Raw genomic sequence first — 25,919 nt, 5'->3', positions numbered from 1 at the left:
ACGTCACCGGAGAGGCGAAGCGGAAGCGAGGCTGCGCTGTGTGACCGAGAGGCGGCCATCAGTGCGGGCCCCCAGCGACAGGGAGTACATTCATTCTCATAACGGCAAACCAAAACCGCTCGCATAGCAGGCTCCATGGAGTCTCATGGGAAAGAGGAACTCAGAGGACCTGTGCTGCACATCGTGGTCGTCGGGTTTCATCACAAGAAAGGCTGTCAGGTAAGACCCAAGGCGACTGTAAATAAATAAGCGTTGCTCCGCTGTCACCTGTTTAGCGCGGCCAGAGCTTCACACCGGCCGCAGGACGCGCCGCCCGCACGAAGCGATGTGGTCACACCTGCTGATCGCCAGAGACAACCGGGAGATTTGCTTTGCTTTGCTTTGCTTGTTTTTGCTGCAGTATGGAGATGACAATTTGCGAGGACTTGAGTCAGTGTCAGCGGACAGAGATGCATCATCACAGTGTTTGCAAAGGGGGTGTGGGACGCTGCTGGGCTGTACACAACCATTCCGCCTTAGGGTGACTGTAGCTGCACAGAAAATACAAAAGAGACGGGCATTCATAATAAGCGACCCAGTGACAGCACATTTGTACATTGTGCCTGCAGGGACTGGGTGTACAGCGTGTCTTGTTATGCAAGTTTTATGGCAGGCTAATGAAAACACCACAATATGTTGTGTTTAACAATTCATATTTGTAAATGTCTGTCATGGCGATACGTTGTATGTTACTCAGGGAATAGGAAGCCTTTAGACTTGTATGTATGTCTTATGACTTATTCATGTTCTGTACATTAATCAGATAAAGGGAATTAATTCATGAGCAAAAGGACACTGGCAACACTGGCACTGCTGTAGGTCATCTTTGATAGAGAGATTATATCAATGACAATCAAAACATCATAATCTTGTTTTGTGTCTGCCGTGCAACATTGGTGGTTCAAGCCTGTGCAAGTGTGTGTTCAGCTGTGCAAGGCACTTCTTTGTCCTCCATTCTTACAGTGAGATGTAAAGGTATTGTTTTATCCTAAGTGTTGTTGATTTTCAGTTTCCTATATTCTGTAAATCACTTTAGATTGCATTTTGGGCAAAGTCAGCAGCTGTTTATTAAATTCACTCCTTATTGTCCTTCATTTCCTGGACGGTGAATATGTCACCAAAGATTTTAGTTTTTTTCTGATCCAGTGTGGGAAAAGTAGAACATGCTACCAGTTATTACTGAAGTGCAACAGGAAAATAAAGCATGTTGAAGTTTTTCCTCTATAATGTGCAAGGCCAGATCCATACTGAAGGTGCATGTTAACAAGATAATCATATTCAGCTTTGACTTTTGTAATGTTGATGTACAAGAGCAGTGAGACTTGTGTCTCTTTTATTATTAATAATATATCCCCTTTGTACAGCACATTTATTTTTGGTGGGGTAATGCTTCTTAGGAATATATTTCATACCTCATGTAGGCCTATGTTATGATACAGCTTCAAAAATTAGTCTATACTATGCTTAACCAAAGTTTTAGATTAAAGATTACTAATCTATAACTGGTTAGCAAAACATTTGCAAAGGGTAGAGCTTTCAGTCTTTGAAAACATGATAGTGTTGAAAGCAGGCTTTGTATACTCCAATTAGAAAAGGAAGACAATGCTTTGCATGAGAGTTGTCTTTCTGAATACACTATCTGTAAATGAAACTGCAGGCTCTTTGTACACAAGAAGCAATCTCGCATGGTTTAGCTTCTGTTTTTTAATGCCACTCATGCTTTTAGCATTTTTGAAGCTGCAGACACCTGTCTATTGTGAATGTAGTCAAAGGCTTCATAACACTGAGTTATTTATCTTGCTGTTTCACAGATACACCAAAATGTTTATACAAGAATATTATACAAATGTTAAGGATCCATCCTCTGAAATCGTGGGAGTGTTAGACTGCACAGTATTTCCTTCCAGCATTATAGATAACCATCTTTGTGTGTGATATTGCGAATTGAAATAAATGTGGCAAATAACTCAGAAACATGTACAGCTCAAATCTTGAACTACAGAATCCAGAAATGGCAAATACTTGTAACACAGTGGTTGTATTTCTGCTTGACCCATTTACATTTTTCACTTAAAGCACAACATTTTGCCCATTTAGAAGCTCACATGAAAATGCAGCCTTTATTAACACGGCCTTTCACATTTGCACACCCAGTCTTCTTAACCATGCAGGCCTAAACCACATGCAGCCCTTGAGACAGAACCTCAAGTAAGACCCTGACGCCAACAACTGTAGCCACATGTGACATCTCGGGTGTCTTCATTCAGCTTCAACTTTGTCTGGGAACAGCCTTGCCTCAGTCACCAGAACCTGTTCTCCCACGCTATCTAGTGATCGTCACATATTTCACAGACTCCTTACAGACATTGAGGGGATCGATATCAGCAGTGCCCCTTTAATTCTTCAAGGATTGACTTCAGGAAAACAGTGATGCATCCACAGCCTAATGAAGCCGAAGAAGTGAGCAGGGTTCTTCTGAGGGACTGCTGTGACTGGATACAAGCTGATGGGCTGCTCTGATTGGTTGTGCTTTTGAATGTGGACAACAGGACAATATAGCTGTGATTGTTGGAACTCTAATTGTGAGATTGTGAGAGTGAGGTAAAGAGATGTGCACAAAGTGAATTCTGATCCTTTCTGCTTTTATTTCTGATTGGCTGAGTCATTCTGCAGTTCACATAATACATAGTAGGTAATAAACATGGGTATTCCTTTTGGAATAAAATGACTAAAATTGGAATGTAGGAATGTAGTTCCCCCTAACATAGGCATGTTGTTTGACAGAAGTGCCCCTGGCTACAACTGTGTTGAATTACATTAGTATGCAGAGTTTACAAATTGCAGTCTCAGCTCCTTTAGTACAGAGATCACAAACAACACTCTTTTTCCTTCAAGGCTTTGTTGCTGAATTACTAATATGTGAATTAAAAGCAGTGGAACATGGCTGGTGCAGATGTCCCAGAGAACAGGAAATGCATATCGTTTTATTCAGTGTGAGTTGCTTGGCATTATCTTGTTGTTTACAGTCCTGTAAAGTTACAAATGTTTACAGACAGGAAACATGTGTGATTTATTCTCTGTAGCCTTACTATGTATTGAGCTCCTAATTATTTATATGAATTATGAATTTATGGCATAGCTTTTATTTAAATGTTTACCTTTATTACCAGAACAGGACCAGAGTACTAATTATTCAATCCAACAAACACTACTCTAATAATGATGATCTGCTAAAACCTAGTAACTCTATAGTTTGTATAACTCTATAGTGTTCTTCAGTGATCCATTTAGTGCAATTCTATTGTTAAACTATCATCATTTACCAGTATTTTTAGTGTTTTTAATACAGATTCACCTAGAGACTAAACTGTGAAGATGTTAGAAGACGAAGAGTTAAGTGTAATTGAGTTGTGAAAACGTGGGTCTGCCACTCCATGGACATACATTTTCTCTTATTAAAAAGAGAAGGAATTGAGTGTTGCTTTAGAATTTAAAATTGGATGCTTCAAATTTAGTAAGTAGCTTTAGAAAGAGACTTCTTTGTTTACAGGGGCTGTAATTGTGTTCATCTAAGAAAAGGTATTTCCAGTTATCTGATAGGGGGCCCGTGACCTCTTCCTGCATATTAGAAGAGAAGTTTATTCTCCAGTGTGTTTCTTACCTGCCCTCCATCTGCCAACTTCAAAGGCAGCCAGCCATTAAGTGTGTGCAGTTAAAATGAAGAAATTAGCTGGAGTCATATGGCGGGCAGCTTGGAGGTAGGTTTCATTGTGGGCTGCGGTGCTTCATTTCAAAAGTGGAGTGGATCAGTCCTTCACCTAAGCAGCAGGTGTCTGAACTCAGAAAGGCAGTGGCTTTACAAATTAAGTACAGCTCTTGTTTCATATGGATATCTATTGAGAGTACTCAACATGGGGTGTAGGGATAAGGGATTGGAAAACATCCTGGTTCCAGTATGTATGAGAAGTATTATGACAGTCTTTAATTTTGTTGTGCTGTGTGCAAGGGGGTGGGAAAAGGCAGGCATTGGCTAAGATTTCTTCACTTCAGTGCCTTAAATTGCATATGATTCAATAGAAATTGAGAAATCACTGTGTATGATGCATATCTCTGGTTTTACACCTGCCCTTAGACTCCAGAAAGGATAGTACCATACAATCTCTGTTTTAGAGATATTTTGAAGTGAGCAAACATCTAAAAGACACTGACACATTGAAATACTAAACATATGCTACCATCCATTGGAATAATACATTATAGTATTGAGTTGTGATGTTAAACAGTGATGTTAAACAGTTCTGAATGTTGTTTGGGACGCCCATATTGTGACAAGAGTCTGTCAAGGATTCATTAGGTGCAAATGGGATTGAAAGTAAGACAGTTTTCTGTCTGCATCATTAGTATACTATGATCTAATACAAATCAATGTTTGTCAGTTTGCAGTACAAACTGCTCATGCAGACAAGCAAAAGAGGACAGTTAAACATTTTATTTGGAACATATAAGAAACAGATGCTGAGCAAACTTCAAATACCGCATTACCTAGGCCTATTAAAAATGTATTTGGCCATCTGTTCTTGAAGTACAAAAAGATGTTTTGCTTTCATAATAAATGGTAGTTATAATTATTTGTGTAAACATTGTTGTAACAATTCAGTGTTTCCTACAGGATTGTGTGTTTGTAGTGGGGGAACCGATTGTTCTAGGGGGGTTTGGGGGCATGCATGTAGAACAGCTGTCAGAAGGTCACCTCTGGTGACTTTTTGACATATAGGGAAGTCAGTTTAGCTTTATTTTTTCTTTAGTGTGACAAATCAAGAGTAGAATGTTTAGTTTGTGTGCAATGATGAATTTGTATTCTAGCTTATCCACTTGTAAATGTTGATAAAAGGGAGGGGTTACTGTATAACAAAACTGTTGCAAGGGAGGAGGGAGCGAGCTGATAAGGGAGCCTGCCCCGAGGTGTACTGCTAGGGGCCTCGGCAACACAACTTCAGACAGGAGCCACAGAGGCCCCTTGGGGCCAATCTGGGCTGTCCAGCAGCGAGAACCGCAGTCACGCTCTACCAGGAGCTGTAATCAGCATATACAAAGTGGGGCTCCAGAGGTTAACTCTTACGCCCTCCGCTTACAATAGCAAGGCCGGCTACTCTACTAGTGCATCTAGGAGTGAGGCCGTATATCTACTTTCACAATATATGGCGCGGGCAATCAAGCAACCTGTGCGGCCTCTGTGCATTACCATGGCAGTGACCCCTGATCCTACAGACCCATTTATTTTTTATTCGTTGGAATGCGACTGCACAGAGAAGTTTCTGAACATAGACAGGCAGTCTGAGTCTATATGTTGAGTGTGGTTTGGAAACGTGGTAAAGTAAATTGTTTAGTTAATTAGATTGTATAAATTAGATAGATGGTCTAATACATTTTGTATTTTGCTGTTATGACCAGAAAACATTGACATGTGACACATTTTCGTTGCAGCTCACATTGCTAAACTATTATTATTGAATGAAAATGTAATTAATACAAATGTAAAAAGAAAAACATTTTGGTGGGTCGGTTACAGACAAATAGTCACAACCTTTATAGTTAATTTGAAATTGTGGTATAAAAGTTGTGACAATATCAGGAAACAGTAATACAAGAGTCTGACATGAGATGCGTGAGAGTTGGCAGGTGCTTATGCTGCTGTTATTATATTATGCAATTTCCGTATGTCTTCTAATAGGAAGGTATTTTTTACATAGCCTGATGTTTATTTAACACATTTGTTGTGTTAGGTAAGTATTTAAAAATAAAGTTCACAACTTTTTGCAATTGCAAAAATTGTCAAATTGCATTATTTCACATTTAATGTATGACTCATTTTGAATGGGTGGCGGGCAACTATTCGAATAGTTGAGGAGAACAGCTGTGGAATTATTGATAGCGAAAATATTTGTCATGCACATCCCTAATCCAAAGTAACTATCCATAGCAAACTCATCTGTAAAATTGCGTAACGTTAGATACCGGTAGCTATAAGATTGAGTGATGCTTTCGCTTGAACAACTGAATCATTTTGTCAAGCTTACTTGTGCCGTTCATTAGCTTTGCAACAAGGAAAACAATGGATGAATCAATGTCTCATTCATAATATACAGTATAGAAAGGGTTTTCAAGATAAATCCTACAGTAGGTGGATAGCTACCTTGTTCTTTTACTTTTCGCCTCAGCTTGCTATCTGGTAACGACTGATATACCACAGAGTAAAGTGGCACAAGTCACTCTTGTTTGTCCATAGTAGTAGCTCACGCCTAGTAGTAGGAGGTTGGGGCGGCTTCCCTACTAACACACAATGTTGCCACAACATTGCTAATTTACGTTGCTACAACTCTGTGTGTTAGCAGGGTTGTGAGCACTGCACATCGAACCTGGATTGCCTAGCAAGCCCACATGTTTGTAAAGGAAATGCCGACGATAACACTGAGTTAAACTCAGACTGCACACTTGCTACTCAGCCAAAATCTAAAATTGTTTTGCAGTGGCGGTGTAGATTCAGCAGTGGTGTACCACTGCTCCAGAATAATGGAGTAGGAAACACTGACAATTGTTTTAGTAATTACAGCTTGTAAATTGTAACTAACCATGGAACATGTTTTATGAACTATTTCTTTTTTTGTTAAAGAAACAAACATGTATCAAAAACATAAGAGCTGCATACCTTTAACTATTTAAAATATGAATGTCTTGGTTCCACAGGTTGAGTTCTCCTATCCGCCGCTGATCCCAGAGGAAGGTCATGATAGCAACAGTTTACCAGACGAGTGGAAGTATCTGCCCTTCTTAGCTTTGCCTGATGGCGCCCACAATTACCAAGAAGGTATGGATTTGTAGCACAGATAGTTAAGGACTCTGCTGTTTTAATACCATTAATCTTTATTAAGATTGTGCTGTTTTTAAACCTGAGTGTGACGTCTCTTGTGACAGAACTTTTGAATTGAATGAATTATTAGTGAATTATTAATAACATTGCTGTAGAGGTTCATTAGGCTATGTGTCATTGTATGTATTTTATACACAGCAATTATGATGCATTGAGTTCTGAACTGAATTCTGCCATCCAAATGAAGACAAATAGCTATGCAGTTCATGGTAAAATAATTCCATAATAATTGTCTGATTAATTTATTCTAACTTGTTTAGAAGTCTGGTCTGGAGTCTCCCCTTGTTGAGTTTTTAAACACCAGAAAAAAAGTAGTTATTTTCCCCCTATCTGAGTTAATGCCCTGTACTATTCAATGTGTGAAGAATGATGTTTGTCCAGTAACACGGAAGTTACAAGCAAACCCATTCTACGTACACTGACCACCCTACATCGTGTAGCACAGTTTAATCTTCCTGTTTTACACTCAAGAAGTGGGATTAGTTTAAGAATTTCCATTCCTCCAATCAACGAATAGACTTAATACATTAGTATGCATTACCACTGACTCACAAAGCTTTGTAAAAACATTTAGTTGCTAAACTTGTTGAGAGTTTTGCAATTGCTATAGTTCAGTGAGTTTATTATGCTGCATTTGTTAGGATACAAATGTATCTAATTAACAAACATATCTATTCTTTTTAAATTATTTTAACCTCTGTATCTCAAAATGTAGAATAAAAATAGAATAAGGCCCTTATGGGGTCTCTCATGTCCAAAATGCAGGTATGAATGTTTAGAAGCCCCTTGGCCACACTGAGCCCTAAGGCTTCTTTATGTTGTTTGTGCATGGAAATCCTTCCAGGTCTTCTTGCATTTATTAGTGTTTGTGAACTGTCAGTGGTTATCACAGCATATGTTTTTTGCTAACTAAGAAGCATTAAACACCTAAGAGCACTTCAAGATGCAATTACTTGTTATAAATGTTTGACTGTATTCATTATACTTTAGGGTTGGTCATTATAGATGTAAGCACTAATCACCAGTTTTAATGAATTCTGCTATTTAAAGAAATATCTTAGACAGGATTTGGTAAGAAAAGACTTCAGAAGTCTGGCTTACTTCAAGGTCTGAAATTTGACAGTTTGATCATAGACTGACTTTATTCATTCACTTTACTCTGAGTTCCATATATTATCATATTCTGATCACCTCTTTATTCTGTTTTAGTTTCCTGAAACACTGAATTAATGTAGACCTAATTTCAGAATAAGAGAGAATTGAGAATCCCTGCAATATTTAGAATCCCTTTTTCAATATTTTAATGTTTTTTTTTTCACATCCACATCTATACCCCAGTTTATCATACCACAAGCTTTACCTCACTAAATATATCACTTGGCCAAAATTAACTATATTAACTTCCTAAAACTGTACTGAGATCTTGACAATACATTTGTGCTTTACACAACTCTTAGATCCAAGTTTGGTATAGAAAGTATTAAAACCTTTCAGCTGATTTGTCATTAGTGAAATGTAAAAGGTTATCATTCTTTTGAAGATGTAATATAGGCCTAATGCAGTTCATGTACATAAGCCACACATCTTGATAACTTGACCACTATTTCCTTCAGAAAACCAAACTTAGTTGAGAGCAGTATTTCAAAAAGGCGGAATTAATTAAGTCTGAAAATGTCAAAGATAAACTGCCAGCTTGATTCAAACTGAATGTATTTTAATTTTATTTCAGACACAGTTTACTTTCACTTACCCCCTCGGAATGGTGATGGGAAATGTGTGTACGGGGTGTCCTGCTATCGACAGATAGAAGCTAAGGTACATTCCTTCTCCAAGTTGTATTTTTTCAGTACTGTGTACCTTTTTATAAAAAATATATTATTAACCTATTTACCTATAACCTTATTAATCAATAATGATTGTTTGGGTTGCACAGACATGCTGGTCTTCTTAAGCAAAACAATTTATTATATTTTAATATATGATCAATAAAACAACATGTCAATGTATAATTAACTATTACAGTCTACTTAAGTGCTTTTCAGTCACTTCCAATATGTTTTTAAAGAGTTTATTTCCAATTGTATAGGCACTGAAAGTCCGACAGGCAGATGTCACCAGAGAAACGGTTCAAAAGAGCGTGTGTGTTCTTAGCAGAGTGGTAAGCCAAAAAAGTTACGCATTGTGTTATTGTTGGTTTGGTTTGTTTCTGAAGAGAATCACTGGGTGAAATGGATATTCAGGCAATATTAACTGTCATCCTCCCAGGCTGAAGTAGCTTTACAAAAGTAGGTAAATTAGAAAAATGCTTACCAGTGTATTGCAATGGCAGGTACATTGATGTCCCAGCATAAGGAAATAAAAAGCGATCAATTGTATTATTAATAATAATAATAATAATAATAGTAATATTATTTATTTATTTGCAGACGCCCTTATCCAGGCCAACTTACAAAATATAATTGTGTAAGGCTTTTCTATTAGTCAAGGCCTGGAGTGAAGAATGAGGCCTACCTCTGAGAGATTTCTACTATAATTGTTTCTCCCTTGTTTTTTCTATTTAAATATCTATTTTGCAAGGTAAATTATACAAAATGGTCACATGTACAGTAGCCTTTCAAGAGACTGTTCAAAGGTGATTGTCTTTAAATTACACTTTTTCAAAAACAAAGGAAAGTTAAAAAGGCACATTTAAGGGTATGAGCATTCCACAGCATCCATGACATTCAAAGTGTAAATATTTAGTAATGAGCACTTTATACCTACCATTGGCAGAATATTTTGAATTAATTGGCAAAGAAGTTACATATCAATATAGTTCCTGAAAAATAAAATCCCAGAACATGGATGTATTTTAGACATTGTAACACCATGCAGGCACACATTCATTTGCCTTCTCTTTTCTCTAGCCATTATATGGACTGCTGCAAGCAAAGCTGCAACTCATCACCCATGCCTACTTTGAAGAAAAGGATTTTTCACAGATATCTATTCTGAAGGTTAGTGCCATCATGGTCATTTTCGTTGGTTTGGTTTTTGCAGTCATGTCAGGGATCAAACATTTTACGACGCTAATCAAACATTTTAATGACAGATTACTGTGTAAAAAATGATTTTGATAAACTTAAAGCGAGTTTATTATTTGATTTTAACACTGAGGTCTTGAAGTTTTTAACCTTTTTTTAATGTATTTTTGTTTTTGTGTATCTCAAATGTTACTTGCAGTAGTTCTCTGTAGTGTATCTTCAATCATGCTGAGCCTCGAGATAGTCGTACTTTTAAAAGTAGTTGGATACCATCTGTTTACATTAGTAAATCATAGATAAGCGGTAATTTATCAATGCAATTCACTACAAAATTAAATAAGATCACATTCTGTGGAGAACTAGGTTTAACTTATTAACAACTGATTAATTGCCTCTGAGACTTTCATCCATTAAGTACGATTGCACTCCCATTGACCCCATCCTTGTTTTTATTATAAATGATGTTCTCTTAAATCTCTGTGTAATGACTGAAATATAAATAGCATTAATGATTAAAGGATGCTGTACCACTGTACCAACCTGATTGGCTGGTTTAGCACGAAGGATCAGAAGAGAATTTAGAAATGTCTTGGTGTATCACGTATTAAAGCAACCTGTTTTTATTTGTTGTGTGCATAATGACATCACTGTAAATCAGAATTCTTACTGCTGTATCCTTACGCTCAGAGAGGGAACTCTTGTGCATCCCTGTCACATCTGCATTGTTATTTTTTTAAATTGTAAACTGTCTTGTTTCATGGCAGGAACTTTATGAACACATGAATGGTTCTCTGGGAGGATCAGCTTTGGAGGGATCCCAGGTGTATCTTGGTAAGTTGAATGTATTTGACACTAACATGGTTCCCTTTGGAACTTACAGGACAAAATACGGTCGATATCCACAATTACTTTCACCTTTTTGTACCTTTCAACAGCTATTTCGTTGCTTGCTGGGGCAGTGAAATCGATAAAATCACTGCCTACTTTTGTCACCTCTTCAAAGTAGCATTAATAGCCTTAATATTAAAGCAGGAAGTTGTTAAACTAGTTTGTTACTAAAAATCTACCATTTATGCTTTACATGTTTTAAGGTGCAGCTGTGGGTACCCATGGAATGTTGATTACAAACAAAATAATTAATAAATAAATAAATACATACATACATACATAAGCAAGCAAGCAAGCAAGCTATACAGAGTTACACTTGTATTACCGATGTAGACTTTCACCACCAGGGAGGATTCCTACAGTGTTTTTAGTTGAACATCAGTAATTCATCTGTCTCCTTGTTGGAATGAACGCTGTTGCATTGTCTTGTGTCCGGCAGTGTCAGGTGTTCCCTAATTGTGCTGCTTGCAGTTCTCAGGCCTGTTGCCCTTCAGCATCTCAGACCTGCATAATTGATGTGGTCTACATTGAATAGAGAATAAGAAGCCAAAAGAAATGCACTGGGCGATGTCAAGCATTTCCCAAATTGATTTGACTCTTATAAGTCCTCTATGGATTCACTTGTATTATCCACACTTTTGTGAATTCATGAAGAGGTAAAATATGTATTGAACAGACTACTCACACTCTGTTTATGAGGAAAAGATAATTATAGTTTTAATACCACCCAGAAAAGAAAAATCTATTAACATTGTTTGCCAAATGGTTATTAATCTATATTATTGCATGTTGTTCACATTTTACATGTTTTTTATTTTATTATTATTTAGGTTTGTCTCCTAGAGACCTGATACTTCAGTTTCGACACAAGGTAAAATACCCTTTCATAATTAGTATTATACTAATATACTGTATATGTAGGCTGTTATACAGTGTAATAATACCTTGGTGAGTTTCAATTTCATATTTTTTAATGTTTTCATTTTTTTCATATTGGAATAAACCCCTGTTTTTTATTTATATCATAGCCTGAGTTACAGTGGATTGTGAGTCCTCTCTTTACTTTGGATTGAAACCAATATTGAAAATATTTTCCAAATTGTACTTTACTGGTTTTTAAAAGTATCCCCTAGTCTTCAGGTGCATGGTAATGTGAGGACTTTCCTGTGTGTTTGGGTTATATGTCCAGGATGGTTCTTATTCTCACTTTAGTAAATGTATTTAGTTACTTGAAAATAAAGATGCTATAAATATTTAAGTTGTTCCTGGACACGTAAAAGGAAGTTTAAAAACATAAACAAAGGAGGATGAAAACAACCCTCGAAAACCTTTAATTATGGAATAAATGATCTACTATTATTATTATTATTATTATTATTATTATTATTATTATTAATTATCTTCTTGTGACTGTTCATATTATGTTATGAATGTTCCTTGAAATAAAACTTTCATATTTCTGCCTACAGGTCCTTATTCTGTTTAAACTAATTCTGCTAGAGAAAAAGGTAAGATACAATTCGTAATAAGAATTTGAATATGAATCCAATGGCGAACTAGTTCACATTTGACAATATTCATATTAATTGACCCATGCAGACCAATCCATGGCTGACTCTGCTGTTGATTGCATTTAGGTTCTGTTTTATGTGTCACCAGTCAACAGACTGGTTGGAGCCCTGATGACTGTTTTATCACTTTTTCCTGGTAAGCTGAAAAAATATTTAATAAGCATCAAGAAACTATCTGAACAATGAAAATGACCAGAATGCCTATTATTATTATTATTATTATTATTATTAATAATAATATTAATAATATTAATATTACCCTCAGACTATCACTTCCATGGTTAGTAGAGGTTAGCTGCAGAAGTGCAAGTGTCAGTCATGTCTTTTGTTTCGTAGGAATGATTGAGCATGGGCTGGCAGACTCTTCACACTACAGACCAAAGAGAAGTACATCTGAAGAAGTCAGTCTCGTGGAAGGCGTTGCCGGCTCGGACGAATATGTTTCCGTCTCCGTTTCGGACATTTCCAACTCCAGCCACGAATGTGAAGGAGAACCTAAGGAGGCCCCTGGGGAGGGCCTGAGCAACAGCAGCAAGCCACAACAGGCCAGTCTGCATTTTTCCAAGAAGGAGGAATTGTCACAGAGCGAAGACAACCATCACTTGAAGCCCCCGTCGCGCACGTCTCCAGACTCCTCTGAGAGTGACTGGGAAACTCTGGACCCTAGCGTCCTGGAGGAAGGTGTGCCCAAAGACGAGGAACTGAAAGACACTGTGGAGCTCCCTGAAACCTTCGACACTGACCCAGGCCTCCCCATCACTGTCCAGCCACAGCCCAACACCGGGCAGACAGTCCTCACCCCAGGGCTGGTCTCGGGGCTGGAAGAAGACCAGTTTGGATTGCCTTTGGCCATTTTCACTAAGGTACTATTTGTACAATGCACATTACCAGACACAACACTTTTAGAGACCTTTTGATTTAGATTTTTAATTTTGGTGCCTCTCATGCCTTGAATTGTGATGTATTTTATTATAAAAACTAATGTCACAAGCTCTTGCACAAATTTTACCCAAATCACTTTTGTAAATCAGATCAGTTTCTTGTAAAGAAAGCAGATGTTGAAGGTCATAAGAAAAGGAATCAGAATATGCAATATTAATAGCCTTGGCTGTTTTTTTTTCAGATGTCTCGCATTCCTACAAATTTCAAAGCTCTCCTAACTGATCTTCATCATTGTTTTACAATCCTGAAACATGAGACTTACGCCAAGGTCCAAGTTTTTGATGTAGTCTAATAAAAATACTTTCCTTTAGAAATTTCCCTCTAATACATAACAAGGATGTACTTAAAAGTAAATAGTAATAAGTACATAAGGAATTCTTAAGTCAGAGGAAATATTAAAATGAACCAAGTGTCTGTATAATTGTTGTTTGCTTTTCCTGGAGGCAGTACTAAAACTTGCAGGCATTATGAAATATCTAAGCCCAAGCTGTTATAATTGCCAGTAGCTGCTGGTGCATTATTGGCACAGGCATGTTAAAACTGATTTGTTTTAACTTATTCTAGATATGTAACTAATTACTAATATCACAAATATATATATAAATAAACAAACATTATCTGCTTAATTTATTCACAGATAATGTAGTAACACAATTAAATACAATAGGCCTGGCTATAGAATTATGAAGTGCCATAAGTGTGGCATAAATGTATTTATAAGACACTATTTGTACTGTGAACTATTCACCCATTTTAGAAATGACATTCTCCCTTCTTTACCTAACTTAGTATCAGCACAGAGACTGCAGTTTAGTAGCAGACCACATACTGCCGAATGACTTTAAAAATGAATACCTGTAAGTTACTCTGCAGCCTTTCATTTGGGAGTAAGGATGCCTCTCTTCCATTTGTTGCCAGGGCTATCTTTGCCTGCCCTACATGGCCCTGCAGCAGCACCACTTGCTGTCTGACGTCACTGTGCGGGGCTTCGTGGCAGGAGCGACAAACATCCTGTTCCGCCAACAAAGGCACCTGAGTGATGCCATTGTTGATGTGAGTCTGACTCCACTGTGCAAATGATGTTTGTGATCTTTTCCAATTTTGAAGATGAGTTTGATTGAGTTGATTGATAGCAGTGTGAGCAGGGCGTTTTATCCCTGTTGAAGGGTTGAATGCAATATAAAAAAAAAGAAGAGCCCAGACTCTTACACACAAGCCATTGCAACCACGGCAGGCTGGCCTGCTTTTCACCGGCACCGTTACGCTTTTCTTTCCCCTTAGTGGTGAGCCGTATGCCTTGTTTTTCAGGTGGAGGAGGGCCGTATCCACGTACAGGACCCTGAACTGAGGAAGCTCCTGAGCTTGACCACAGCAGACCTGCGCTTCGCGGACTATCTTGTCAAACATGTCACTGAGAATCGGGAGGATGTATTTCTGGACGGCACGGGCTGGGAGGGGGGCGACGAGTGGATCAGGGCTCAGTTTGGGCTCTACATCCATTCACTTCTGTCCACCACCTTACAGCAAGGTAAGTCCTGATGATTGGGCACCATTACGCGTTCCCCATCCTGAACAAGCAGTGTGGCCAGAAATTCAGAACAAACCATGCGTCTGGTGTTATTAAGTGTCCCATCAAACTGACTCGCAAAGAGATGGTTCAGAAATCCGTCTGTTTTTGTTGTTTGCGCAGATAACGAGAAGATGCTTGCAGACTATGGCACTCCGTTTGTTTCCGCCTGGAAGATCTCTCACAATTACAGAGTGTGGCACAGCAACAAACACCCGGCTCTGTCTGAGATCACGCCTGGGTATGTTTCATTGCGTGGCTGCTGGAAGGATGAAGCCTAACCAGTAATAATGTAGTACTTCTAGAAGGGGGTTCTGTCCCTTATGTGGACCCTTTAGAGCATTAAGAATTAGTTTTGTTTGAATGATCTTACAAGTTTCCAGATTTGAATCTTAAACAGATGGAGAGTATGTAGAATGTAATTTAATCCTAAATTGCTAAACATTTGTGGCATGTGATTAAATATTATGGTTATTGTTTTTAGTTACTTTTTTGTCTAATGTAGTAATTGCATTCCATGTCTGTGCTCTATTGTAGCCACCCATTCCAAGGACAGTACAGTGTAGCAGATGTAAAACTAAGATTCTCACAGTAAGTATATTTGTTTGTTTATATGACTGGTTCTGTAATATATTAATTTAACGTATGTATCAATGAAATATGGATCAAAACTAATACAGTGGGTCTGTGTATGTGTATTTTGTTTTTGTGTTTGGTGGGATTAAGATTAAGTTTTCCTTGCTATACTAATTTAACGGCATTTGGGTTAAATTAAGGTTTCTACCCAAGAGCAGAAAGCCGTGTAGATCTGTTCATAGGTTCATTGAAATGTCTGACACCGTGAACAATTCTGAGAACTGCCAGTCGGCTTGGTAAGGAGTCGAGTCTTTGACGTCCGTGCAGTCGTCTCTCTGGGTGGATAAATCAAATGGCTGTCCAGATGTAGGTGCTGAAAGATATGGGTCTGATCTAAATGCAGACAGAATTTATACACTTAAAGGGTTAAATATCTCTAACAGCATGTACATTTTACAAATTAAGTAATTTTCAGTGTAAGAATAGGAAAAAATCAATACAAAAAATCACAATTTGTCCAATTACCATGACCTACCAAGACCTCAGGCCTACTTCTATAGTTAAAAGACATGCATTTTGTCTAGAAATTGGCTTTGAGACACATTATGTCCTTACTTGAGAACGGCAAGCAAAGGAAACATTACTGACGTTCTGAAGTGCTCCACTAATCTCCCAGATAGTTTCAGTTGCATGTGTGGTTTAAGCAGCACTTAACCAGGAATGGCAGCTGCCCAAATATATTCCACACAGCTACTGACATCGTGTGGTTACAGTTGGAACTCATTCTTGCACATATTTCATCTCTTGCATCAGTGCTTTGTAAGTTTCTTGTTAAAAAATTAGTCCATCTTATTTTTTGATTGTTTTACAGCTTGTGTTACATGTAAGGATAATAGTATTGTTTTTTACAAAGCACAGGAGCCCCCCTTACTGAGTGCTGATTATAATTGTTACATATTTTTAGTTTGTATTGTATTTTCTTGACCTGTGTCCTCATTACCTTCAATTCAATTAAATTAAGAGTTGAATACAACAATTTTGTGGAAATGCTTAAGACTTCCTCTGTATTATGATGGTGCTACCATGTCCCACCTTGGATATATATTATTATTATTATTAGTCAGCATTTTTTACTCCACTTCAAACAGTGTATGCATAACATTATTTAATTTGAACCACAAATCGTAATCATGCCATTTCCTGTACTTGTACTTATTTTCTATGTTACATTCATGGGCAGTGTTGTGGGTTACATGAAAACTGTGAATTATCTGGTGATATTATATTCCACTTTCATGTGAACACATTTTTCAGAATGCATATAAACAAGGTATGTGTCTGAACTGTGATGACTGTCAGAGGAGGAGTATTACATATGACATAGATGTTCTATAGCTGTAGTCCATTCACTGCCAATTATTTACATTGATGCATGTGAAGCATTATATAAAATACAGCCGTATGACAAAGTACAATGTCATGCTGCAAAATAGAGGGGATACAGGCAGTAAAAAAGTACATTATCCAGAACAAAATAAGACAATGAAAAAGTTGTCGATTCACTGCTTTTTGAAAGTCTCCCAAAGATATTTCTAATATTACTAATATGTTTGAAGTTAAAAAAGTCTGCACTCAGCAGAGGCAATACATTTAATAATCTGCTTTAAAAAAAAATTGATAGTTTATTACCTGAATCAATTAATTTCTTACTACTGTGGAACCATGTTCCCGCCCATCAGTCTTCATCAGTATGCTGAAGATTTCCCATTAACACAGCATGCCACAGGACCAAGGAGTTTCCTGCCCTCCAGCATTACCTCCCTGACATCTAAAGAGTTCTTACACTCCTACAATTAGAAAAGCCTGTAGCTAAAACAACAGCATTCTTACTTTGTTTTTCTCCAACCTTAATTACAGTAGGGTTTCAATTGTCTGTAAAGAACTGATCTGCAAAGACAGGCGTTTGTTCTATGAGGGCTGTAGGAAATGCAATATGGCCCGTGTTAAATTGCTGGTTCACAAATGTGTCTTCTACAGTTACACGCTACATACTTTCTGGCCTATGCGTTGTGATCTGTGCTTAACTGTTGAAAGGTTTATGGTAAAAAGACAAGCACATACCTCTTCCCATAACATATATGTAAATGTATTTATTTATATAATAAAGACACATATTTACTTTTCACAGTCATTCAGAACTGGTTATTGCATGTCCACAGGCATTCATAGTTAACTGTTAAATAGAATAATCAGTAACTAACTAAATAAAAATAAGTAATATTTCAACAAATGTGTATTATAGGGATACAAAATACGTTTTTTTTAATTAATGACAAAAAAATAATGAAAAATAAAGATTACCAGAAGGAAACCCAATAAAAGCCACTAATTAAATCATAAAGGTGTCACTGAGGTTTTCTGGAACCTTCTTGGTACACATAAAAACACAGTGTTGCACTTGTGCTCAAATTATCCTGAGCAGCAGTTGTCCTGTGTGGACCACAGACTCGAGCATTGTAGAACTCCCTGACATTGTCACCGTGTGTTGTAGGACTTTTTAAAGTCAGAGTTTTGATCACCATAAGACACCCTATACTGTAACATAATCTGCTCATCTCCTGGAAGGAGGAATATAACTACTCTGTTTGGATTTCCCCACATCTTAGGACCTCAGTCATGACTCATGATGCCCCTTCATGAAACGTAAAAGACACTTGTAGTTTAATGTTTTTCCGTTTAGTTTTGTTTTTACTTTCTGTTCTGGCTGTTAGTGGACACACCTTGATCGATCAATCCAGTTTTCTACTCTTTTTTTTTTTTTTTTTAATCATGTTCAGCCTTATTAACAGGAATTTGGCATTAATTTTATAAAACACTTCACTTTGTGTGTGCTTTCATACCAATTGTTTTTAAATGCAGACCAATCCTAGATGGGATAAAACAAAGCAAAAACACATAATTGACATCTCTAAAGTGTCGATTTCACCCGAGGGTTTATCTGTTTTTACACTGAGCAGCTGAAATGTTTATTTGGGTCATGCTGAGAGTATTTGCTGGCAATGCCAGACTGAAACACTTTGGTGCTGCACTCGCATTTTAAATAAAAACGGAAAAGAAGGCTTAAGAATCTGTTGAAGGACCGTGGGATCTACTTCAATTAAGTTTACAGCAGACGCTTTCAATGCCGCCACTGTTACACTTGTTTACCCACTCTTCCAGTGTGTTTTTCTACCATTTCAAGATGCGAATATGGGATTTAATTCAACCCCCACCAAGATCGCTAGCATTTACTACTACAAGCTTGACCTATTTGTGAAGTTACCCCTTACTAATGTTTCTGTTGCTGAAGGGGTAAAATGCCAGATTTTCTGTCACCCAGTGAAGTACATTTACAATATTAAGTATCACACATTCACAACCTTCTGTATCTGGACCTGCAGTTAACTCAAATGAAGTGCAGATTGAATTGAAATATGAATGCTGTGTATTTGGGTCTTACAGGTCATGCAGAGTAATTGTATTGTAAACCCAATGCACAGTTCTCTCTGTAAAGTTCCTATAGCCATAGTCATGTTCGAGTGATTTTCAAACCCGTGAGACCAATCATGTGGTGAAGTTTGTGAAATCATGTTTAGTTCTGTAAAGTTGTAATTAAACTGCCAAAATCCACGTTAAATTCAATTCAAATCAGGTGTGATAAAAATGCTATGTACAGATTTATTTATTTCTGTATGTATTTATTTATTTATTTATTATGTACCCTGGCTTCTATATTATTTGAATGATCATTTTTGGTATCACTTCTTTCTTAATCTCTATAAAATCATAATTGATAAAAAAATCGATTTTTAAAGAAAGACTGATGTATGATATGCATTTACTAACCTTCTCTTTGAACTAAAACATGTCTTGCTTAAAGGAATTCATTTCAGTGAGCACACATTTTGGTATTTTCTATAGAGATTTTATCATTCATATTTGGGCATATCAGGAATCAATATTCAATATTTGCAAATAATTTTTAGAAGAATTTATTGTCTGTGTTTTTAAATGTCCCTATGACACACAACCGAAATTAAGCCAAAGTTTGCTACGGTTAGGGTTGTGTGTGCCAAATCTTTTGTTTTGGTTAAGGTTAATGCACTGACATTTCGTACTTGAAAGACATCTTAGGATCAGTAGGCGATTTCTTCTGCAGCTAATTAGTAAAGGGAAAATCTTGGAAGGCTGTCCGTTGCGTTGATTGTTTTTACTCGCCTTCGACGGCTAGAACTTTCTTCAGTGTCTCAGTAGCGGTTACCTTGGTAACTGTTCCCTGTTTCCAGGCTGTATTTCACATGCATTTCCTCTTAAAAATCATCTGGGCACATTGACACAGCAGGACAAAAAGTCAGCTTTAGGGATGAAAAAGAAGAATTAGGATGGAGATCTTTAACTGTTTTACTATTCCATTTTAGATGCTGGTGCTGGAAAAATACCTTTTGTTACACGGTTATATTGGTAATTTCTATTGTTTTTGTAAGAAGAACAATACCATAATGGGAGGATGTTTTTTTGTAATTGGTCAAATACAATCAAGCAAAAATGGTGATATTATTGTTATGATTACTACTATAGTTTTATTAGTAGTATTTAGTTGTGTATAATTTTCAGATTTTTTGATTATATCAAAGAATATTGACACTAAAAAAGAATACTTAAACCTGTCTAAAGTATTGTTGTTGTCCTCCATTTTATCTGATACTTCAGACTGACAAAGAACAAAAGAGAGGAGTTGTTCAGACTTCACTTTGCTATGTTGTGCTTGAAGAAATGTGTGACATTTCTCTGTGACTGGAATGTCTTACATCAGCACTTTAACTCTTCCCAGCATGGGTCAGACTTTTTTAAATTTCAAACCTCAGCCTACTGTGACCTGTACAAGCTTTAATGTCTCCTTTTTATTAATCACTTACCTATAACTGTTATGTGAAACTGATATTTTTATCAATTACTTTTTAAGGCATTTACTAATGGACAAATATATTATTATCTTTACATTTACTTTTGAACGGAGAGCTTAGTTTTGGATTTCATGTGGAATTAAAATAATGTATTTATGAAAAAACTTTTTTTTTTTTTTACTTTTTATGTTGTTTTCCCTCTAATCTATTTTCTCACTTAGTTCACTCCCTGTTGAGTAAGTTCTTAGTAATTCTCTGCTGTTTATCCTGCCAAGTTAGTTTTTCCTTCTAGCAAATATTTCTTTTACTAAATTTACAACTCAGGCTTCCTCAAGGGCAAAATTGAGAAATAAGGTGTTGCACAATGGTGAACACCACACTGTAATCCAGGTAGATTTGGAAAGAAGCTATGTTTTGTCTAATTGCCTTCTAATTTGGTAACAGATAGTTTAAAATAAAACAAAATGAAGAAAAGCATAATAAAATAAAAAGAGAATACAGTTAACTCTTAAACAGAGGCAGTTGTGAGATTATTCCTGTGCTTGCTTGTCTTTCAGCTCTGTCCAGAATAGTGAGCGTGGAAAGAAGATTGGCAATGCTGTGATGACCACCAGCCGCAGTGTAGTACAGACCGGGAAGGCAGTAGGTAAGGAAACTCCTAAACATAATGTTTGATTCCAAGGTGTTAGGTGTGTGTATATCAGCACTTCCCATTTACTGTATTCTGGTGGATCCAGTTTTATATGATGTAATATACTCTGATCTTCACTTCACTTCACTTCCATCCAAATCTTTTTTTTCAGGTTTGCATGACTTAAATCTCCTTCCATTGCAATAAGCTTTACTGGAGGAGAACGTTGTCGCAAAACTGAAATAAAATGCAAAACACTCACAGATGATCACTTTAGACACTTACAATCGCATATGCCACTAAAACCTCCCAGGAAAATGGTAATGAAAAATGTAATATCTACCATATTACAGTGGCTTTAAATCACCAAGTCATAACAATAATAATGGGTGTTTAGTTGCAGGGAGCATTCAAGGAGAGTCGTGATGATATACTCGGATAACTCCGCCACAGATAATGAAATGAACAAGATGGTCTAAACATGGCTTATATGATGAATATAACCATTCCTAATCCACTCTGTTCCACTGTTGCAGGCCAGTCAGTTGGAGGAGCCCTAACCAGCGCAAAGTCGGCCATGTCGTCCTGGTTTTCCACCTTCGCTCAACCTGCTGCAGTGGCAACCCCGGGTTTCCCCGAACAGCAGGCTGGTAAACAGTGACTCTACTCTAGAAACAACCCTGATCCGAAATAACAGGCCTGCCCGTCTTTCCAACGTACATTCCAGGTCAGTTGTACTCCCAGTGGCAGGACCAAAATCATGAGGGATTACATACAGGATTTAAACACTCCACGAGGCATCCCTTTGCCATTTCTCAAATTACTGCTGATTTGATTGACAGAGCAAGAAGGGGAAACCGTAATGTACGCTTAAGGCTAAGCTACAGATCTGACTTGTGTGACAGAATCCTGTCTGTGTGCTGCTGTCCTATTCATAAGAATTTCCAGACTTCTGTCACTCTGAAAATGCACCTTTTTGTATTCTTCAGGAGAATCTCTCTCACACGTACACACACACACACACACACACACACAAATTCTGCATTTACAACAGTAAATGTAGCTTGAAATGTGTTTACTATTTGTTTTAATTCAGTGCACGCTTAGTATATGAAACAGATAACATTAGGAAATCCACAAGCATCGTGGTTTGTGTGGTGCATTAAGTGGTAACTTGTAGATGGCTGCTTTTTAAATCAATGGACAAGACATATAAATAAAGAAACCATTAAATATATGTTTGAAAAAGCACTGATTCTGAATCGTGTAACATGTAAATGACTTGAGTACAAGAAGATGCTGTAAATGTACATGCTGTATAATCTTTAAAGAACAGAAGCATCTTTTGCACGTGTGCATCGTTTACTCTGTTGATGTAAATGTAAAGTATGAAATTAAGAATTTTAACGCATTTTGGAAAGAACAGCACATTTACAGAGATTTTAGTTTCTCAGAGTGCGTTGGGCCATATTTGCAACTGCAGTGCTGGAATGATGAAATTGTCTTTTTCAATTTATTGTAATATTATTTTTTTAAATGTACTCCAAACACTGCACTGGAGAGCCTGGCCTGTATCAGTTTTAATGTTTTATTTTTATAAGTGTTGGAATCGCTGAGAATTTTGATGCAGTACTGTGATGATGAGGTGGCTTGTTTCAGTATTTCAATATCCTACGCTTCACCTTTTGATTTTCATTCATCCTGACTTTGCTGAACCAAGCAAAGACAAAGGAATGATAATGGTGTGTTGTTTCAGGGAACCAAACATCTGATTCAGCTCGAAAATGAAATTTAAAAGAAACTCCAGACCAGAATATGACTGGAGATTCACTATTTAATGTGGTATATACCTGAAGCAGCTGTGTAGAAATAATTTTCACATCTTGTGGTTTAATTATTATCAAGTGTAAAACCCCTAACAAAGAAGTATGTATGCATGTAAAGAGCTGGAATCTTACATGTCGCAGGTATTATAATGCTCTCTTATTACATATCTGGCTTTGATATCAATTTAGAGGGCTATCAGGAGGTTTATAGAGAAAACAGGTTCTATCCCATATAACGAGGGATTTTGCTGTGCTACTCAACCACCAATCTCACTCCCAACTCACCCGCTCCTATAGATACAACATGCAATGGTGGTGGCTCTCACACAAATGGCATTGTAAGTCATCCATTTCTGTCACGTTTCTTTGTGAGAAAATTGCAAATTTGCCTCAGACTGTGATCTAGGAAGAAACTGTACAGGCTAATAAATAAATAATATTACTTCCCTTACCCCAGGACAAATTGACAGTACAGTAACAGGAGGGGTATTGACTTCTAAATTGTGGACTGTAGGTGACAATGTAATAGAAACTGTAATACAAATAATACAGATACGTAAGCTCAGCTGAACCACACTTGCTGCACCTATAACTCACAGGTAAAATACTACTGACCGCGTCAATTCAGAATCTGAACAATACAGTCTTTCTCAGCAGTCCAGTTTAAAAGACCACTAAAGACGTTAAATTGTTGAAGCTAAGGTTGTTCAAATAGTGTATATATCAAAAACTGAATGAGATAGGAGAGACTTGAATTAAAAGCTGTATAGTTCCTGAAGTGTTCAATATAGGTGACAAAAGAGAGCATTTGGGCTTTATTTTCCATGTTTTTACTGTTGGTTCAAATGTAATCCTTTCTTCTCGAGGCATGTTCTGTATCAGTACTAAAATTTCAGTCAGCCGTGAAGGCATAGCATTTTACGCAAAAAATACGAAATCAAAAATACATCCCGAAGGGTAGTGTGGAATACTGTAATCATTTATTTATGTATTATTGTTCTTTTGGGGGGGTCATCTCAACTTGTACAGAATCACTGTAATTTTTCTGACAACACTATAGAACAAAGTTTAATGAAATATCAGCTGAAATATATGTCTGCACATAGAGAATAGATTTTCTTCTGTATATTTGATCTGTATACACGTATTTTAAAGCCTTCTCCTCTATCACTTATAGTTTATATTTGATATTGACTTATTTAAACCTAACATTCGGACACTTCTAACAAAATTGGCATGCTGTTTGATGTCAGCTTTAGTATGTAACTGTAAAAATGAAACGATTACCTTTATTTCTATATAAATCCTAAATGTCAAATGTGTGGGGCCCTCAGATCCTGTACCTGTCAATATGTTTAAGAGAATTAATATCATTTTTTACATCTATATAATTCATTGTTTTGTTTCTCTTGTGATCAGAATGTCAGTTTCCTTTTTTCCGTTTATTTTCTTTATTGCTGTTGTTGTTTGAAATATCAGAATTTATACTTTTTCTTTAAAAACAAAAACAATGTTATGGTCCAATCCTGTATTCTGGTATTTTAACCTATGAATGTATTTTAAGATGAAATGTCTTGAGTTCACACAAAAAACTGTACTTCCTGACCGTTCCTTTTAGTCTTTAAGAAAATAGAAATGCTATGTTGCACTGCACATTATATTAAAAGAGATCTACTATATCTGTTCAAGTGAGTTTGTGTTTTCTGGAGACGGAAAAATGTACAGTATTGCAACAGGGGGGAAAAAGAAGCAGGGATTGAGTGCACTGCATTTCTCTTTTACACACACACACACACAATTTACAGCATCCTGAATTCAACAGCTGGATTGTGTGGCCACTGTTCTCACTGAACAAAAGCCAGAGTTGAGCAAAATGCAACACCGCTGGACTGAAGAGCAGCCGGACACACACAACCACGTTGCAGAGCAATCACGCAACAATGAGCACGTCAAAGAAACATAAAAAATGGTTAATTTGCACTTCAAAAATACAGTAAAGAAAGAAAAGAAAACCAGTGACCATTAATGACATTTAAATGAGTATTTCTTCCCCTTATTATTTCGTGGCACAGCGAGTCAGAGCGGCTGTTTGCCCGTAGCCCATTAGGGACAATCAATGCCCATCATCCTGAAGAGGAACAACACTGTAAGCAGACACTCGAAATAAGCTGATGTCAGGAATGCCCTGTAAATATAAATGGCATGAGTAAATTCAGTTTAAAATCTACAATTTATTACACTTCATTTTCTGTATGTGACTACATCTTCCTTGAGTTTTTAAAACAAGTTTGAAGTATTATCATAATAATAATAATAATAATAATACAGATATTAATTAGTATTGGAATACTTAGGTTCTAAAATACTTTGGCATAGACCACATTGTAAAACCCTGTCCACAGTACATATTCTCTTCTGCATATTGTTTAGTCTGAGCTCTTGATGACTTATTTATTCCATTAATTAAATCTTTTTAACTTTCTTCCAATTTGATAAAATTAGACATTTTAAGTTCTACAGCTACAGATGTTTAAGAACTGAAAAATAAGTTGAACAGAAAGTGCACTGGGAACAAAAACCCCCAACAGTGTAGTGACCAATGGGATGGAGAATCGCTCAAATAAACAGCAACGATAACAAAAAAGATTGAAGGTCTTAACGGAAGAGTGTCCAAACATTCTGACAGGACCGTAAAAAACAATATGACTTAAATGTTAACATAAAACATTGTTTTAAATCAAGGCATATATTATTTAATGCATAGTCTGGACTGAATGTCTTAGTTATTATATATTGGAAGATCCAGTTCCCATTACCAACTGCCAATATACATTTATAAGACTCTTTCTGCCTCCATCCATTGCTTACCAATCAAACTAAGTGATGTGTCATGCAGTGATATGGTTCAGAAGGTCAACTGCTCGTGATGTACTTGAATTGTCAGAATGTATATATCTGTACTAAATATGTTATAAAGGTAATATG

General features: G+C 36.8%; 1 protein-coding gene across 1 annotated transcript; it reads left to right on the top strand.

The window, feature by feature from the left end:
- On the top strand, positions 1 to 24,613 carry avl9 (AVL9 homolog (S. cerevisiase)). Its single transcript, XM_066722408.1, has 16 exons — positions 1 to 219; positions 6,784 to 6,904; positions 8,697 to 8,782; positions 9,054 to 9,125; positions 9,874 to 9,963; positions 10,755 to 10,821; positions 11,709 to 11,749; positions 12,348 to 12,386; positions 12,516 to 12,585; positions 12,786 to 13,312; positions 14,310 to 14,444; positions 14,700 to 14,919; positions 15,082 to 15,199; positions 15,496 to 15,549; positions 21,035 to 21,123; positions 21,645 to 24,613. Exons 1-16 carry the CDS (start codon positions 136 to 138, stop codon positions 21,767 to 21,769), a joined length of 1,938 nt encoding a protein of 645 aa, XP_066578505.1. The 5' UTR covers positions 1 to 135; the 3' UTR covers positions 21,770 to 24,613.
- Positions 24,614 to 25,919: the final 1,306 nt, after the last annotated feature.

Source organism: Amia ocellicauda, chromosome 2, assembly GCF_036373705.1.
Source record: "Amia ocellicauda isolate fAmiCal2 chromosome 2, fAmiCal2.hap1, whole genome shotgun sequence".
NCBI classification, from domain to species: domain Eukaryota; kingdom Metazoa; phylum Chordata; class Actinopteri; order Amiiformes; family Amiidae; genus Amia; species Amia ocellicauda.
This window is presented reverse-complemented; position numbering and strand designations above follow the sequence as displayed.